Source organism: Lepidochelys kempii, chromosome 3 (assembly GCF_965140285.1).
Source record: "Lepidochelys kempii isolate rLepKem1 chromosome 3, rLepKem1.hap1, whole genome shotgun sequence".
Lineage (NCBI taxonomy): Eukaryota > Metazoa > Chordata > Testudines > Cheloniidae > Lepidochelys > Lepidochelys kempii.
The window spans coordinates 147,436,343-147,454,982 of NC_136382.1; the positions used below are offsets into that span (position 1 = coordinate 147,436,343).

At 38.1% G+C, this 18,640-nt stretch overlaps 1 protein-coding gene across 1 annotated transcript in view; it reads left to right on the plus strand.

Annotated features, from left to right (window-relative positions):
* Window positions 1-18,640, plus strand: part of BIRC6 (baculoviral IAP repeat containing 6) — a 320,172-nt gene that overhangs the window by 79,652 nt on the left and 221,880 nt on the right. The window contains 10 exon segments of the mRNA XM_073338417.2: window positions 559-692; window positions 4,315-4,449; window positions 5,031-5,218; window positions 6,036-6,350; window positions 6,865-6,964; window positions 7,783-7,997; window positions 8,145-8,353; window positions 8,695-9,041; window positions 11,446-11,665; window positions 17,424-17,557. Of these exon segments, the coding sequence (XP_073194518.1) occupies window positions 559-692; window positions 4,315-4,449; window positions 5,031-5,218; window positions 6,036-6,350; window positions 6,865-6,964; window positions 7,783-7,997; window positions 8,145-8,353; window positions 8,695-9,041; window positions 11,446-11,665; window positions 17,424-17,557 (1,997 nt within the window).

Consider the following 18,640-nt stretch of genomic DNA (forward strand, 5'->3'; position numbering starts at 1 on the left):
TGAAAATATGCTCCATCAGAACGTTTCCAACCACCTCTCTTTGCCAGAGTGATGCAGGGCATGCTGAAAACACCATCTTTGTGGAAGATTGAATGGCTTTGAGCTTTGGGAGAAAAGTGGTATATCTTTAAATTATTGCTTTAACTCAGCCAGCTAGTAATGTGTGGGTGTTCGTATACTGCTGTGCTGCTGGGTGGCTATTGGGCATATGAATTGTAATTCCTAAGGGACTATGGCTTTCTTATGTTTAAGAATACTTTCAAGACAATATTGTATTAAGTCTTCGTGACTGTTCTAATGACAGTTGCTTAATCAAGATAGTAGGCTGTCCACCAATGTGTGCCAGTTTAGAGGATTTTAGTGAAATATGAATAATTGGTAACCTCAAAGATACATTGATTAAATGACAGGTATGTGAGTTTTAGTCCACTGAAATAATACAACCAATATCCTAAATGAACTACTTGGCTTTTTGTCTCTTTTTGAGTCTCTATGCATTCTCAATAATTTATAGCTTGGTGTTTGAAGAAGTGTTCAACTGTCTTATTCTGTTTGCAGATATGGATTATATAGTTCACCTTTTGATCCAGTTCTTTTTGATTTGGAAATGAGTGGCTCTTCCTGTAAGAATGTATACAACAGCAGCATTGGTGTACAATCGGATGAAATTGATTTATCTGATGTTCTTTCAGGTATGCACACTTTAAAAAATGATACTTGATCTAAAACTTTTTAAAATAGTAACTCTTAAGAATAATATCTCTTCCTCTCTTTTATTGGTTTAATAAGCATTTAGTATTGTAGTATTTAAGTGACTGTATTTTAACCTTTGAGTAGATTTGTGAAAGTGTAAAACATTCTCTTCTGAGAACTGAAGAGCACATATCTGTCTCTGAAAGTGACTTGCCTCAACTTGTTTGCATGATTTTTTAAAGATAATTGCTTCCATGCATAGAGTCTGGTGACATAGATGTTCATGACTCCTATGGTTTTAAAGTAGACACTTGTTTTGATGCTTTTTCAAATGTGGAGCCCAGGCATTACATGATACTAATTAATTTGTGTGATGCATCATTATGAAAACCCTCTCTCTATTGTTCAGGCATTAATTTTTTAATTTGTTTGTTTCACCCATACATTTGTGGTTGGTATTTCCTTCCCACTCAACTCTGTTTCCTTTTCCCCTTTCATCTCAAAACTGATTTTTATGCTTCCTATGCTTCTAGCAATGAGTTGTTTCACAGTATGGCACTGTTGTCATTAAAAGTGCATTCACCAATCCAGAAGAAATCCATCTTGGCGTCACGAGCTTTTAGAGCTGCCTCTCAGCTCAATATTACAACTCTGGTGCTGGTCATCCACACCCTGTTTAACTGTCATCAGTCATGCAATTCCCTAAAGACAGAAGAATCTGACTTGACTAAGCCTGAGTTCCCTCTTAAACCCCCTTCCCCCAAAAGACAAGTAAGGAGGTCAAGCATCAAGAGATATTTAGATGAGTTAAAAAACCCCAAGAGGCTTAATTTTTGACAACTCTGCCAAAAAGCACAGTCTCCAAGGAAGGAATACTGGAATAGGTTACCAAGGGAGGTGGTGGAATCTCCATCCTTAGAGGTGTTTAAGGCCTGGCTTGACAAAGGCCTGGCTGGGATGATTTAGTTGGAGTTGGTCCTGCTTTGAGCAGGGGGTTGGACTAAATCAAGTCAAGACACTTAATGGATAGCAGTCCTGAAGATGATGAATTGACATCCTTCCCGCCCACCCCTTCCTATTTTTGTCTCCAACTACTCTGGAAAGTTGATTAACATTATTTGTCCCCATCACTGGAATAAATTATTCTTGGAGGAAGCTAATTTTACTCCAGTTAGAGGTCTTTCACCCCTCAGCCTAGAAGGAAGTTAGGGATTGAAGTGGGATTATCTTTTCTTGTTTCTCATGAACTTGAAAAAGTTACTTTGCCTGCAACATAGCAAGGGGATCAATCCTTGATCAATCAACATAGCAAGGGGATCAATCAGCAGTCTGCCATAAACTTAATGAAACTGAGAATTTTACTTTACTCAATAGCTCAATTTTTCAGCTGATTAAAAATATTTTTAGTTGAGGATGCTATTTTTGAGTTCCCCAAAAGAAGTAATAGTGACTAAGAACTATAAAATCTATTTTCTTTGCAGTATTGGACCACTTCCATGTCTGATAATAGTATCTGCTCATACCTCTCTTCATTGAGTTAATAAACTTTCCTCTGTTCTTAAGTTGAAGGATAAACATGTCAGAAAAAATTACCAAGGGAATCATAAGAATGGCCATACTGGGTCAGACAAAAGGTCCATCAAGCCCAGTATCCTGTTCTCTGACAGTGGCCAATGGCAGGTGCCCCAAAAGGGAATGAACAGACAGGTTATCATCAAGTGATCCATGCCTTGTCACCCAATTGCAGCTTCTGGCAAACAGAGGCTAGGGACACCAATCAAGTGGTCGTCTTCACTTATGTATAACTACATAGGTAATACCTCATTTTAGTGACCCTACCATAATTAGTTGAAGTGCTCCAGCCATTGAACCATTCTCTGTTTCTTATGGGATTTCTCTTTTTTTTCACAGTAGCCTGATTTGAATGTCAGATCAACTTTACCTTTTAAGGCTAGATCATTGCATTCAAAGCTGTCTTAAACCAGTGGAAGACAAGGCACTATCATGACTCACTCGCGTAATATTTAGTTATTTGGGCTGTCTTGATATAGGTGGCAGATTATAGCCCCCAAACCGAAGCTCAATCTTAATGTGAGTTCCTGCTTGATCCCCAATTTTCTGTTAATCTGATTTGTCTTTTTTTCATAGTTGCCACAGTCAGAAGGGTAAGCAAAATTAATCCTTTTTTAGCAGAACTATTCCTCAAGCTTTACTTAAACTAAGTAGTTTGTCTTTGCGTCACACTCTTCATTTTAGTTAAGACACATCGTGTTACTTTCCATCTGTCTGATAACTATGCATCACAAGGGAATTCTCCTTCATAACTTGAACCTCCCTCAGTCCTAAAGTTCTTCCAAGATAAAACAGTCTTTTCTAGAAATCTTGGTAATCTTTGCTTACTCTATGGAAGTCCTAAGAAAGGGCAGGGTTAAACCCATTAGAGCTGCCATTGCTCATTGGGTCAGAGTCACCATCCAAGAAAGCGTGTATCTTTTCTAACAAGCAATTTCCCCAAGGTATCTCTGACCATTCAACAAGGTCGGTAACTATGGCTATGTCTACACTACTGCAGTAAGTCTACCTAAGTTATGCAACTCCAGCTATGTGAATAACGCAGCTGGAGTTGATGTAGCTTAGGCCAATTTACTGCGTGCGGTGTCTTCACCGCACTGGGTTGACTGGAGACGCTCTCCAGTTGACTTACCTTATGTGTCTCATTCCTGGTGGACTACCAGGGTAGACCGGAGAGTGCTCTGCCATTGATGTAGTGGGTCTTCACTAGACCCACTAAATCGACCCTGGGTGCATCAATCGTAGGAGCGTCGATCCTGCGGTAGTGTAGACACAACCTATCTCCTGGACAGAGAAATCTATCTCCAAAACTTGCAAAGCTGCCACCTGGTTTTCTCTTCACTCCAGATACTACATATTTAATGAGATGTTAGCTGCTGATTAACTTCTGAATCTAATACATTATACTTTTAAAATGCATTCTTGCCTCTTCTCAGACTTGTTCTTTCCTCTGTATCTTAGAGTTTTTAAATCACGGTAGTTAGGCTTGTGGCTTAATGTTTGAAATGCCAGAAGATAATCTGATGGAAGTCATGACTGTTAAATGTTGCTGGTTATAGTGTTAATTTTGGAAGTACTCTCCTTAGGCTTCCTGGCCAATGTAAAGGATTCTAATACTGAGCTTTCGTGGTCTAGAAAAATCTTTGAACTTGCCCCAAACGCATCCATGAGTGTGGGTGGATCTTAACAGTAAATGTTACTTAGGGTTGATGAATGTACTTTTTGCAAGTCAAAATTTTGCCAATCCTTCCACAAACAAAGAGTGTAGCCTTCATTCTTAGCTTATTTCTGCTGTTTGTTCCTGATCCTCTGACCAGATAGCACTTAGAGCTACAATTAGAATGTTCAAAATCCTATACCTAAAGACACATTTCTATAAAAATTAATGTATATATTATAGTATCTTTATTAAATTGTTTCCTCCTGAAATGTTAGATGAGAATGTGCACAGATTATATTTAACTGCTGACACAGTCCATACTTGAAAAATCTCATGACCACTATCAAAAGAACACTAAATGATGAACAAAATATTTTTTTTTCTTACAGGGAATGGGAAGATTAGTGGTGGTACAGCAGCTGAGGGTAGTTTTACCTCCCTTACTGGACTCCTGGAGGTTGAGCCTCTGCACTTTACCTGTGTTTCAACTAGTGATGGGACTAGGATAGAAAGGGACGATGCAAGTACGTTTACTGGTATATACAACCTTTTATTATTTCTACTTAGTTAAAACACAAAAATCAGTGTGTTCTAGATTTTTGAATGCCACTTATCCAACACGTTTTTCCCCCCCCCCAAACAATTTCAGAAGTTGAGTAAATGTTTAAAATTTTAAGTTGTTAAATGGCAACATACACTTTCTTAGAGATTTGACAAACAACTGAAGGAAACCAGATTTCAAACGTAAATTTAGAAGTTTGAATTTAACTAATGTGTATAGCACATTAGCGTGTGTTTGCATTACAACCCCACATGGCAAAAGAAATCGGTTACGGTAACCAGTGTAACACCTTTATTTAGGTATGTGTTGAATGTACATTTTAGACAGAGTGCATAAACTGCAACTTCTGTAACACACAAGAAAATATTACTTTGTCCAGTTTGCTGTGTGAGACAATTACGACTTGATACTTTCTCTCTCTCTTGCTTTTAGCTTGCTCTTTTATTGTTAACCTATAAAGGAATTAAGGATGCCATTTAGAAGTGCTTTTTGTGCTTCTTTTCTACATACATGTTTGTTTTTTTTTCTTTTGTTTCATGCCAGTGAGTACCTTTGGGGTTACCCCAGCAGTTGGTGGCCTCTCATCTGGGACGGTTGGGGAAGCCTCGACAGCACTGAGTTCAGCAGCCCAGGTAGCTTTGCAGTCTCTCTCTCATGCAATGGCCTCAGCCGAGCAACAGCTCCAGGTGCTGCAAGAGAAACAGCAGCAGCTTTTGAAGCTTCAGCAACAGGTTGGAGGCTATTTGGCTATTTTTTCATGCTGTCTCTAAACTTCAAAAGCTGAGAAAGTAGTTACAGAGCTATACTTTTTTTTTCCTCCCCCATTTTCATAGTGTATCCTGTGAGGAGGGAACAGCTCTGGGCTGAGGATCACATTCGTTAAACAAAATGATGAAAATGTTTACCATGCGATTTTTTTTTTTTTTTTTTTTTGGCCTTTCAAATTCTATTTTTGTACATGTGAGGTTTTGAGGGTGGGGAGTTTGATCAGTGTCATTCACTTTCATAAAGAGTATCGTTTTGATTAACAAGCAGAAGAACAATATAGTCAAGGAACCACACTGGAATTAAAGGAAAGAGATGTTGCCATTAATAATGGTACCAGTTTACACAAAATAAAAATTTTATATGGTAGTGATGATTTGTATGCAATTTTACTTTTTCCTTAATGAAATCTTCTTGCATTATAAATCTCCATTTTATTTTTGGGATAATTACACAAATCTGAAAGTGAATGTTGGTGAGAGACACAACAGTAGTTGGTCCAATAAAAAATATTATGTCATCCACTGGATCTCTCTAATTGGGACAGATAGGGCTACGACAATACGGCATATAAAATAAACATTATCAGATTAAATAGTGTTCCATTTTTCCAGCTTGTGTTAGGTAATTAATAGAACCATAATGGTGATAGTTGGATAACATACATTTTTACATAGTTTAAATGAAGGTTGAGGTTTTATACTCCGTCCATAGTGCATATTACTAATACGTTTACAGGCAGTGTTGGTCTACTCTACATACTCTGCTTTTATTTTCTTACAGAAAGCTAAGCTGGAAGCAAAACTACATCAGACAACAGCAGCAGCAGCTGCAGCAGCATCAGCAGTTGGTCCTGTTCACAACTCTGTGCCTTCCAACCCAGTAGCCGCACCAGGGTTCTTCATTCATCCTTCAGATGTCATTCCACCCACTCCAAAAACAACACCTCTGTTTATGACTCCACCTTTGACTCCGCCAAATGAGGCAGTTTCTGCTGTTATCAGTGCAGAGCTTGCTCAGCTTTTCCCTGGCTCAGTCATTGATCCTCCAACAGTTAATCTTGCTGCACATAACAAAAATGCAAACAAGTCCAGAACGGTAATTACTTTTCTAATAGAAATGAGACAATCAGGATTTAACTATCTGTTTTACTTTTTACTTGACTGATGAGTAACAATTCTGTTTATCGACTTTGGTTGAGATGTAAATATTTAACTACTAGATAAAATTTCCTTTTCATATGGCCTATTATAGCAGGGCAAGATATTCTATTAAATAAGATATATCTATAAGATAAGAATATCTATAATAAGATATTCTATTAAAAGAAAATAGATTCCTTATATAGGAGGTAACATAACCATGTAGCTGTAATATTAATCCTTTGAACAAGGATTCAGTGGGTTTGAATCCATTGATTAGTATTAGTATTTCCTCATGGTGCATACTAGTGCAAAATATAGTGTAAGTGATGTCAAGAATATCAAACTTGTAAATAGAAGGGACTGAATTTTTTTTCATTCTTACACTTACATGAACAAGACCTTCATATACATACAAAATAGTATACATTTTAATGACCTTAATTTTACTAGTGTTTCTTCCTCCTCAGAATCCACTTGGATCTGGACTTGCTCTTGCAATATCTCATGCTTCACATTTTCTTCAGCCTCCACCTCATCAGTCCATCATTATAGAACGAATGCACTCAGGTAAAACTAGAACTCTTTCTTAACATCTTGGTTATGCGTAATGGGATTTTCTGATGGAGGTTGAATATTTTCTAGGACACTTTGATTAATAGTGTAGCTGCAGTCCTATTTGGCTTTGTAAATAAACGTGTGTGACTTTGTTACCATCGTATGCCAAGAAAGCTGAATGTACAAGGACACTTGCTGAAAAAATACTGCAGAGGAAAGTATGTTGGGATCTCTAGACAGGTACTTTAATGAAATACTTTTGCCAAAGGGCACAAATATCTAGCTTTATATTAGCTATTTATTTACCCTCTATGGCTGCCTATTCTAGAGCAAGCAGAAGTTATGAAACTCTAGTGATAGAAATGGTGAAATTAAGGAGAAAGCAGGCAACTGTTTTGCCCGTATAGCATGTGAAGAAGGGGCAACAAATAGGTTTTCCAGCACTTCATAGGTTTCTAAAAGATTTAGAATAGTTTGTATACGTATACCACCTATTCTTATACCTTTATGCATTTAAGTTTTGTGTGTATGTGTACATACGTGTGTGTACACTTTGCTGCATAAATTGATTACCAGTACAGTGGATCCAAGTCAAATATTTTGGACTCTTTTTACTATTATTTGCAAGTGAAGTTATGTCTATGATTCAGATCATCTTCAGTCAGTTTGCAAGTTAACAAACTACTTTGTTCAGTAAAACTGAAAATTTTCACAAATATAGTCTTTCTGAACTATACTGAATCAATATATCAAACCACTATTTTCGGACTTTGTATTTTGGTTAATTGGAATGGTACTGATGCTTTCAGCCCATCTAACTTTTTTCATAGGAGCAAGAAGATTTGTGACCTTAGATTTTGGGAGACCTGTACTGTTGACAGATGTATTGATTCCCACTTGTGGAGACTTGGCTTCCTTGTCAATTGACATTTGGACTTTAGGAGAAGAGGTGGATGGAAGACGTTTGGTAGTAGCTACTGATATTAGCACACATTCACTCATTCTACATGACTTAATACCACCACCTGTTTGCAGGTTCATGAAGGTAAAAAAAAATAAGCTAAAAATGAAAATGCTTTCCCACAAATACTGATTCTTGAATTTCTTGTTCTTTTAAACTCTTTCAAATGGAAGTGATTTGTGTTAAATTTTCTTTATGCAACAATAAAGGTTACATTACCTTTCATTACAGATCACCGTAATTGGTCGATATGGTAGTACAAATGCTAGAGCCAAAATCCCATTAGGGTTTTACTATGGTCATACCTATATCTTGCCATTGGAAAGTGAACTGAAGTTAATGCATGATCCTCTAAGAGGAGAAGGTGAAGCTGCAAACCAGCCAGAAATTGACCAACACTTAACAATGATGATTGCATTGCAAGAAGACATACAGTGCAGGTGGGAAGAAATGTGTACACAAATATGCAGTTAAACTTGTTTTAAATAAACACTGGAAAGACCATGTCAGTAATTTTGTATTGCTACTTTCCAGGACTTGTTTAAAAATATCAGACAGTGTAACTTGGCCTTGTAATGTAGTACAGATGTTACGCTATAAGCTCCATAGTGGTGATTTTAAAAAAAAGTAAATAGATATCCTCTTTCCCTCCATTTTCAGTATTTTATTTAATAGTGTATATAAAGTAACAAATATTCAGTTTCTAGCAATTTAAATCTTAAATATGTGTTGCTATATGTGAATTTCAGTTGAAAGGTGTGCTGGAATTTTCCCCCTATAGGTACAACTTGGCATGCCATAGACTGGAAATCCTTTTGCAAAGCATTGACCTGCCTCCACTCAACAGTGCTAACAATGCTCAGTATTTTTTGCGAAAGCCAGATAAGGCAGTAGAGGAGGACAGTAGAGTGTTTTCTGCTTACCAGGACTGCATTCAGCTACAGCTTCAACTCAATTTGGCCCATCATGCTGTACAGAGGCTCAAAGTAGCTTTAGGTGCAAGCAGGAAGACACTAAAAGAACAACCTGACCCAAAAGAGCTGATTCAGATGTCCTCCACAGAGCAGTTACGCACCATCATCAGATACTTACTGGATACTTTACTTAGCTTACTTCATTCCTCCAATGGTTAGTGGTTTTTTTAATGTTTGCAAATAGATCAGTTAAAATATTCAATAACACTTTTACCAGTGTTCCAGAAACGTTGAAAAGCTTAATTTGCTAATTTCTTCAGTTAGCTTTTTGAGCAAGAAGATATGCTAGAAGTGGTCATGTTTATTGACCCACACAATACATAGAAAGCTTTTTATATTGTATTGAGGTCACATTTACTATAAAATCAGGAAGGACAAAAATAAATGATTTTAAAAAAAAAAAGAAATGTAAAAAATGGATTATTTTATTTAAATTTCCCTTTTAAAAATAGACTTGTTTAAAATTAAATTTGAAGTTGACAACCTACATTAAGGCCTAAATTTCTATAATTTAAAAAATCATTTAAATGAAAATATGCTGCATCGATTTGCTCTCGTCAACTTTTAATGAGATAAAGGGTGCTGCTTTTTTAATTATCTACAGAATTGGGGGAAAATTTTAATTTCTGAGGATAACTCAAGCTTTATAAATATCACAATATCAGGTACTGCATTAAACATGTCTTAAGTCTTCATACTGCTGCGAATGCTCGTATTTACATTTTTCCAACTGTAAGTACTTCATTTTTGTTATGTAGGGATGCTTTTGCCTTAATTCCTTTTTGGTTTCAGATTTAGCTAGCAGAATATTTTCTTGATTTGGACTAGCGCATTCAAAGTGGATAAAGCTATTGAGAGTTGAAATGAGCAGGGAAGTTTGCTTGTCTCTTCCAACTTATGAATAAAAACCCAGTGGGAGAGTGAGGTCTACTAATTCTAAAAACTTCAAAGGCCTGAGGCCAGATTTTCAAAAGTATATAGGCACCTAAAGATGCAGGTAGGTGCTGAATGGGATTTTCAAAAGCACCTAAGCAGGCATTCAAAAAGGTATCGACTTCCCATTGATTTCAATCCAAGTTTCTGTCCAAAGGCAGTGTTAATTTTTCTTATCTAATAAATAAGAAATGCATCATTCATTTAACATAATAAGTAAAAATTAGGAATCTGAATAAATGTATGTTAAACTATATAAATGCTTACATCTGATTTTAGTGTAGCTTTCTGGTTAGCAAAAGGTACCACTGAATTTAGTATAAAGTCTGTTTTTGGTTGCACATCAACATGTTGTAATGGTTATACCAACCAATGAGGTTGAACCTTTCTTTAGGAAAATAACTAAAACGTACGAATGTAAAACAAGTTTAAAATAATTGATTGTAATGCAAGCTCCTTGCTTCCTTAATTAGGTCATAATTATAATTGGTAAATTAAATCAGTCCATCCTGCTTTAAATTGGGTAACATAATTTAGCAATCACTTTGCATAAAATACTTAAAAATTCATTGGATCAGAGATATGGACCTGAATCTCCCATTTCCCAGGGAGTGCTCTAACCACTGACCTATAGAGCATTTTTTCCTCTGTCTCTGGCCTAATGAGTATTTTATACAAAATGGAACAGCTGCAACAGGAGAGATTTAGACCCACCCTAGAATACTCCATAGCCCGGTGGTTAGGTTCAAATCCCTGCTGCTCCCAGGGGATTTGAATCTGGGTCTCCCACATTCTGGGTGAGTGATCTAACTGCTGGGCCACTGAGTAAAAAGGGGGGCACCACCACATATTTTGTGCAGGGCACACTCAGGTAGGTGTGTTCCAAGGTGGCCTCTGAGTACACCTACTGGATTGGGCCTCAAAGGGGAAAGCCTAGTTTTAGGATCCCTCCAGGGTTTAGGCATAAATTAGATGTTGGGTGTCAGGACTTAGTAGGTGAATAGGCACATGCCCACCAGCAGATTTTTAGGCACCCTAGGGACTTAATCAGCGGAAATTTAGGTGACTATAAAGTTAGGTGACAGCTGAGTGAAGGTTTTGATTATGATAATTTTGGATTTAGATGCCTAAAGTAGCAGTTAAGCAGTTAAATCCCCTTGTAGTTCTTTGGAGCTGAAGTCTCGCTAAAAGTCACTGAAATGGGACTTAAGCTCCTATGTCACTTCAGCATTTTTGAAAATTTTAGTCTTCGCCTTTAATAGTCACATTTTTGACTGTTAGAAATTTCTAACATAAAATTATCAATATAGGAAAAATCCTTGTAACTTTGAGCTTACTTCACTAGCAATCTGGAGAACCGAGCATGCTTTTTTTTTTTTTAATTTTTAAACGAGCCATACATAATGAAGCATACAAAAAATAAATGTAAAGCTTTTATAATGTTTTTATATGGATACCATTTGACTGTTTATTTTTAACTTGCATTCATGGATTGGAAATTTTTTTTATCCAATTTATAGCATTCCTTATGAATGTAGTAACTTGCTACTCTTTAAAATCTGAAGACAAACACCTCTTCTCTTAAATGTCCATATGCATTTCATTTGATTTCCTTCTCTTATAAGGGCATTCTGTTCCTGTGGTTCTGCAAAGTACGTTTCATGCTCAGGCTTGTGAAGAGTTATTTAAACATCTGTGTATCAGTGGGACCCCAAAAATACGGTTGCACACTGGCCTTCTACTTGTTCAGCTGTGTGGAGGTGAAAGATGGTGGGGGCAGTTTCTCTCTAACGTTTTGCAGGAACTGTACAACTCAGAACAACTTCTTATTTTCCCACAAGACAGGTAAGTTTGCTTTGGCATAGAGATACATTGTAATGTTTACTGTGTATGAATGATTTTACATAATTTTGTTGCAAAATGTTAGGTTTTTAACCTAGTATTTAGGAAGATGGCAGATGCGTTTTTTTTCCTACTAGCACTAACAATAGAAGTCCAGAGGCTTGAAAAAAATGCTAGTTCTGATTTTATATTTCCTGTGGATTCTGGTTTTCAATATAAGGTAAGCTTTTCATTTTAAAAAGGTCCCTTTTTGATTTAAGCAGTTATTGAAAAGATTACCTAAATTAGAGGTGAAGTGTTGTCGTGTGTCTGGAGCCAAATGGACTTACCCAACTCACCACAAAGATGAGAAGTTCCTTGTAATAAACTGATGATCTGATCACTACATTTAATTACAAAACAACCACTAAAATTATATTTAAAGAACAATTTCTTAACAGGAAATCTCCATTTTGGCAGTCTGATGCAACTTAAAAGTGAGTCCGATGCTTTCTGATGGAAAAGCAGAGTCAAAGTACAGCATTTCTGAGTTGTAAAGGAAGTATATACACTTGTAAGTTCTTAAGAGCATTACTTGCATGGGTTTCTGCTACATAAGTGAACACGCTCAGAACTTTTGGGTTAGCGGTGTCTGGGGATACATGAGTACTCTGCCTCTTTCATTGTGTGCTGATCTTGATATGAAAATTTACAAAAGGGCATGGCTCCATCCACCGGCTTGTTGCTGTGAATTCAAGAGGCAGTGAGCAGGTATTCAGTGATGGCAGTCACTGCCTCTGTCTTTTCTCTTGAGAGAATTTATCTTTCTCATAACTTATCCGCTTTAAGCTGTGCCCTTCTGTCATTTCTGTGGTGGCCAAGAACACTTTGTACCTATTTTTCCCTTTAAGAGATTTACAGTTGCATTCATGCTATGTGCTGTGCGTCCAGTAACTGCACATGTCAAAACTTGAGTCTCCTGAAACTCCACCTGTTGGGACTAATGTTTGGAGGTGTCAGTGCCAGGTATATAGGTTTTGTGCCTCTTGGAAGTTCATTGTCTTTGAAACTTGACAGTGTTATCATGCTATGCAAGCTTGGATGTCAAGGACCATATCACGCTGCTCTTGAGGATCTCTGATTTAGTTTTATTCCCTGACACCTTGCACTAGAAGTCAGGAGTCAGTTCAGCTGTCGAGTACCACGTTCACTTTGCTGGCATGTTTATGTAGCAGGTCTTTGAAGAACTCTCTTCCCAAGTACTGTGACTTTTCTGGTCAAAGTGGTGCCATGACTCAGTAATTCTTGATCTATAACTATGGGCCAGTATCATTGTGCAAGACATTCTCTGTATCAGGAGCCTCATTAGTGCACTGTTACCTTCCTTTGTCTTGGGTGTCTTTGTCTCGCATCTCCGCAGTGGATGTCTGTGCATTGGGAAACCATGGTTCTGTCCCTTAGTATAAGGGACTTAGACAACTAGATGAGTAGCCCTTCCCATCAATGATAAAAAGCCTACTGGGATCTCTGGTTGACCTCGACATCCATACTTATCTCTAAAATAGTGATTGACATTTTCAGGTCCCACAGCAGGAGTGTGAATTCATCTAAACTCGACCATTGTCCAGCTCTGTAGTCATTCTTTAGCCCAAATAAAATCAGGGAAATCTAGTGGGCCAAGCAAAGTGAGGCCTTACACTCAATTCAATGGAATGTCTACCCCTCAGTAACATGATGTTTTTTGAAAACATCATCTGTTCAGGATCCTGTTGATTTTGATTAAAAAACGGTGAAAAACCTGATGTCCACATATGTAAATATTATGATTATATAGGAGGGGAAAAGCAATGATCTCAGAGGCCTTCGCAGGGGAGCAGGGTCACGCTACATACAGGAGTGAGGCAGTGACCTCAGGGTTAGAGTTCAATGTGGAGGTTAGGGTGTCCCTACTCTGGCCAGACCCCTCCTAAACTGGGCCCCCTGCCTGGGTTGGTGAGGGAGTGTCATAGTGGCTGACCTTAAATTCCTAGCTAGTCACAGGTTTCAGAGTGGTAGCCGTGTTAGTCTGTATCAGCAAAAACAACGAGAAGTCCTTGTGGCACCTTACAGACTAACAAATTTATCTGGGCATAAGATTTTGTGGGCTAAAACCCACTTCATCAGATGCATGGAGTGGAAAATACAGTAGCAGGTATGTATATACAGTACATGAAAAGATGGAAGTTGCCTTACCAAGTGGGGGATCAGTGCTAATGAGACAATTCAATTAACAGTAGAATATCAAGGGAGGAAAAATCACTTTTTTTGTAGCGGTAATAAGGGTGGCCCATTTCAAACAGTTGACAAGAAGGTGTGAGTAACAGTAGTGAGTAACTGCAGTAATTACTACAGTAAGGCTGCAAGTCTGTCAGGGAGGTCATGGATTCCATGACTTCTGCAGCGGCTGGTGCTGGCTCAGGGGTTGCCTGAACCGGGCAACCCCTGGGCTAGCGGCAGCAGTTTCGGTGTGTGGGAGGGGGCTCAGGGCTAGAGTCAGGGGATTGGGGGGCTCTTAGCTCAGGGTGCAGGGCTCCCCGGCTCCCACTGGCATGGCCTTGCAGCTCTTACTAGATGGAGAGGCCTGGGGGGGGGGGGGGTGTCTGTGCGCTGCCTGCGCCCGCAGGTCCCACCTCGCAGCTCCCATTTACTGCGGTTCCAGGCCAATGGGAGCTGCACAGTCAGCGCTTGTGGCGGGAGTAGTGCGTGGAGCCCTCTGGCCCCTCCGCTGCCTAGGAGCTGCAGGGACATGCAGAGCCCCCCGAGCACCTGTGGCCTTCTTCCCAAGTTTTAGTTAGGGATATATAGTAAAAGTCATGGACCGGTCACGGGCTGTGAATTTTTTTTTATTGCATGTGACCTATCCATGACTTTTTTTTTACGAAAAATACCCATGACTAAAAAGTATACATGAGTTGTTGAAGTGAGGCCAAGGAGGATGACTAATTACAGCTGTATTTTAACAAATACCTCAGAATTCTGAGTAACTGGAGCAGATAAAAATCCTTTTTTTCTTTGCAGAATAACTTCATAAGTACAACATGAGCATAAGAGAGACCACTAATCAGGTTTCCTCTCCCTGCTGTTGTCAGAACTAGAGCTTGGTGAATACTGGTTTTTTTGTTTGTTTGTTTGCTACCTTCTGTTTTGAAACAAAAAACTCAGAAAATAAATCACGTTGGATTGAATAATATGCTTCGTTCAACGAGACCTGACATTTTTCATTTCATTTTTGGGCATTTAAAAAAAAAAAAGGGAGCAGTAATGGCGATTCATAGACGTTCATAATGACGATGAACAGTTATTGCGCCGGGGGGGAAAAATGAGAATTATTGCATAGGTTAGTGCACTCACCTAGGATATGTGAGACCCAAGTTCAAGTCCCTGGTCCAATGACTTAAATTTTTATAAAAAAGTAGAACAGCTTCAATAGGAGAAATTGTGTGACCCACACCAGGCTATCCCATAGTCCATTGGCTAGAGAGCTCACCTATAATGCGGGAGATTGTAGTTCACCTTCCTTGTTCACATCAGACAGAGGAGGAATTGAGCCTGGGTGTGTCAAATTCCAGCTGAGTGCCCTAGCCACTGGGCTAAAAGTTATAAAGAGGGTAGTGCCATCGCCACCACACCACCACTCCTCTGCCAGCCCAAAAAATAAAATGTCAAAATGAACAATTTCATTTCAGCATTTCCAAGACATTTCAATTTTTCAGTTCAGTAACTACTTGACAAACTTGACCCAATTTCATGAATAGTTTTGGGTTGAGCAAAACTTAATTTTTCAGCATGTACATTTTTTGACACAAAAATGTCATGCAGCTCTAGCTGGAATAGGTGCTTTAGACAAACCCCATAATACATAATTTATAAAATAACTCCCATAAAGGAAGTTGCTTCCTCAATACCAAACAAGTTAGTGGTAGTCCTGTTTTCTGAGTGATTGTGGTTTATATCCCATTGTCCACTTTTATTCTGCTTACTGCAACTATGGATATTCTTATCCATAATCTTCTTTTTTGAATATTACTAATCCCTTGGATTTAATACCTTATGGTAATGAATGAAAGGAATGTAATGATTCTTTAACATTTCTGTTCATCGTATTAAATACTATGAGCAGGCATATCAGGAGATCTGCAGTTCAGATTTCTTGGATTATTAATAGGCAACAAGTGTATCAAATTCTACACAAACATTGCTAATTACATTTAATAGTTATATAGGGCTTATCTCTTCTGGGATCTCACAAAGGCTATTGGGATTGGTTTTGATGAGGTTTTTGCAGTTCACTGTTAACTCTGAAACTTAATGATGACACTTCAAATGCTAGTATTAAACTTTTTCAGTCACTTGTCCTAACAAAAACATTGTCTCTTTCTTACCCAGTGTGGTTGAATTGTACCCATTATGTCTGTCTTTCCTTCTGCTCGCTTCAAAGATGGCTACAAGGAAATACAACAGCAAAATATAAGTGTGAATCACAGTTCTTTCTTGTTTTTCGGTGGTGGTGTTAGTGATCTAGCAACATATCTGTGCTTTGGAGGGACTGGATAGGGACTCCTGGAGATGCTCTTTCCACATTTGCAGGGGTTGCTTCACAGCAACATGAGCCACTTTCTTCTTTGCAAGGCTTAGATGGGTTTTCATCACAGAGATCTCAGTTACTAGTGGTTTAGGAAGTAAGATGGTGATTTGAAAGCAGCTCCATAGAAATATAAAATCAGCAGCATCTGGAACACAGGTCCAACCTCTTTGGAGTAAGAGCAAAAGACGGGCTTAGAATCAAACCCAGGTCTTAAGTGTAATGAACTTACTTGCGTGGTCTCAAGGCTAGCCATTAGTCATCTTGATTATTCAGATTTGATACTGTTCTTTAAAAAGATGATAAAAATTTTCGGAACATCAGCCATAAATATTTGGCTGCTGTATTGGGGTGTGCAGGCTTTTGTAGGCTTATAACACATGGGCCAGCCTGTTCACTTTATCTCAAATAGGAAAAACTTCTGCTGCCACTTCAACTCTCCCTTGTCCTCCTGGATTCTTTGAGTCAAAGGTGGGAAAATTCTCTTGCTCGAATAGGTGTTCCAGCAAACTCAAAGCAGTGCTATTTCGGAACTTTGTTTTTGAGCCTGGTGCCCTCAAGAAGTAATCATCTTATTCCCTCCTGATGACCTGCTGTCAGTTAAATAGAAGAGTTTGTTCCTTTGGGAAAACATGATGGTAAATTATTAAAATGAAGGTTACAAAAAACCTTACACTTCAGGCAAAAGGAGTGCACCCACACTGGAATAATGTGGTATGGGTATTGTGGTGGATGGGGAATTTAGTCTGTGTATGCTTTCAAATGTTCATTGTTTTACAATACACAGAATTATAATATAAAAGTAGGGACAAGTAGAATAGGAAATGAAACTGGTCAATTCTCAGTGAAGAAAATGCATAGATTGGGAACTCTGCAGGCTTCTAATGGTAAGTTACTGCTGATGACTTACAGTTAAAATGAGAAACTGCAGATTTTATAATATTACATTGTCCCTCTGATAGTACAAATAGAACCCTGCCTACCTTTTTGAACTACAGCGTTCGTTTTTTACCCTTACCTTCCTTGATCTTTGATTTGAACATGTGAAAATGTTGTTTGATGTATTTTCCAAGAAGTATTACTGCTTTAAATGCTTTTTTATAAGAATTATAACTGAAGAGAACTGTTCAGTGTGTTAAACATTTTTAATTTTATCTTTAGGGTCTTCGTGTTGCTTTCCTGCATTGGCCAAAGGTCACTTAGCAACAGTGGTGTCTTAGAAAGTTTGCTTAATCTCTTGGATAACCTGCTGTCACCTCTGCAACCTCATTTACCTATGCACAGGCGTACTGAAGGTAGTTCTTCATTTTAGGAGCTATATTTTCAGATTAGATCTTTATTCTAATTTTCATAACAGGAGCCTGATTGCACCTACTATCAAAGCAGATTAAGTTAAAATCCCCTTTTTTGCTTATTTGGAAACATTGATTTTTTTTTGTGGGGTGTTAAAATTTCACATTCTTGGTCTTTGCCCAAACATGACTTTTTTTCCTTGAAGTTTTGAGCAAAATCTGCCTCACTGTTCTTGTTCAGTTAGGATGAAAAGGACCTTTACATGTTTAAAAGATTATCCCACTGTGGTTTCGGACAGCTGTAGCAAAAATAGCTGAATTTCAGAATTAGGCACAGATACAGTTCTCTTTGGGAACTAGTCTTTGCTTGTTTACCAAATATCGTTGGATTTAATTTGACCAAATTATGGCTGTTTGAAAATTAATAGAGCCTGCAGAATATAACATTGTGTTAAGTGCATAGCTAAAGTGCCCTTAACTCATGACTTGCTAAATATGTGTTTTTCTAAATTTTCTGACTTTAAATGTTCATAGCTCTCTAAAAATACTGAATTGATATTCTCCAAACTAGACTCGCTTTGTACATCTTCTTAAAATCATGACAAAATTGAAGAAAATCAGTTAATTATCTTTGAAATTTGTGAAAATATTAAATCATGGAACATCCCTTAACTCATGTACACTTACAAAGTTATACAAGGCTCATCAGCTTGGATTTATGAGTTTGCAAGCTTGGTAAATGCCAGCTGGTGCTCTCTTCCTCCCTGCTATCCTGAATCCCCCAAACAAAGATTTGTAAGTGACGGAGGGGAGTAGACTTATTGCTCCCCATCAGTGTACCAAAGGCTAGCACTGCCATACCCTCACACTTGGTTGGCATAAGTTCTTATGATCTGCCTCTGCAATTCCTCCACCCCTTCTGCCCTCTTCCCACAGTTGCCAATTTCTTCCTTATCTTGCATCACTTTTCCTGTTCACTGAGGACTTCAGAGCTTCATCTCTGTTGGTTTTCCAGCTTTCTTCCCCTTGGGCAGCACAGGTGAACACTAGGGAATTACCAAGTGTGTGATGAGTGCCAAGTGTGAC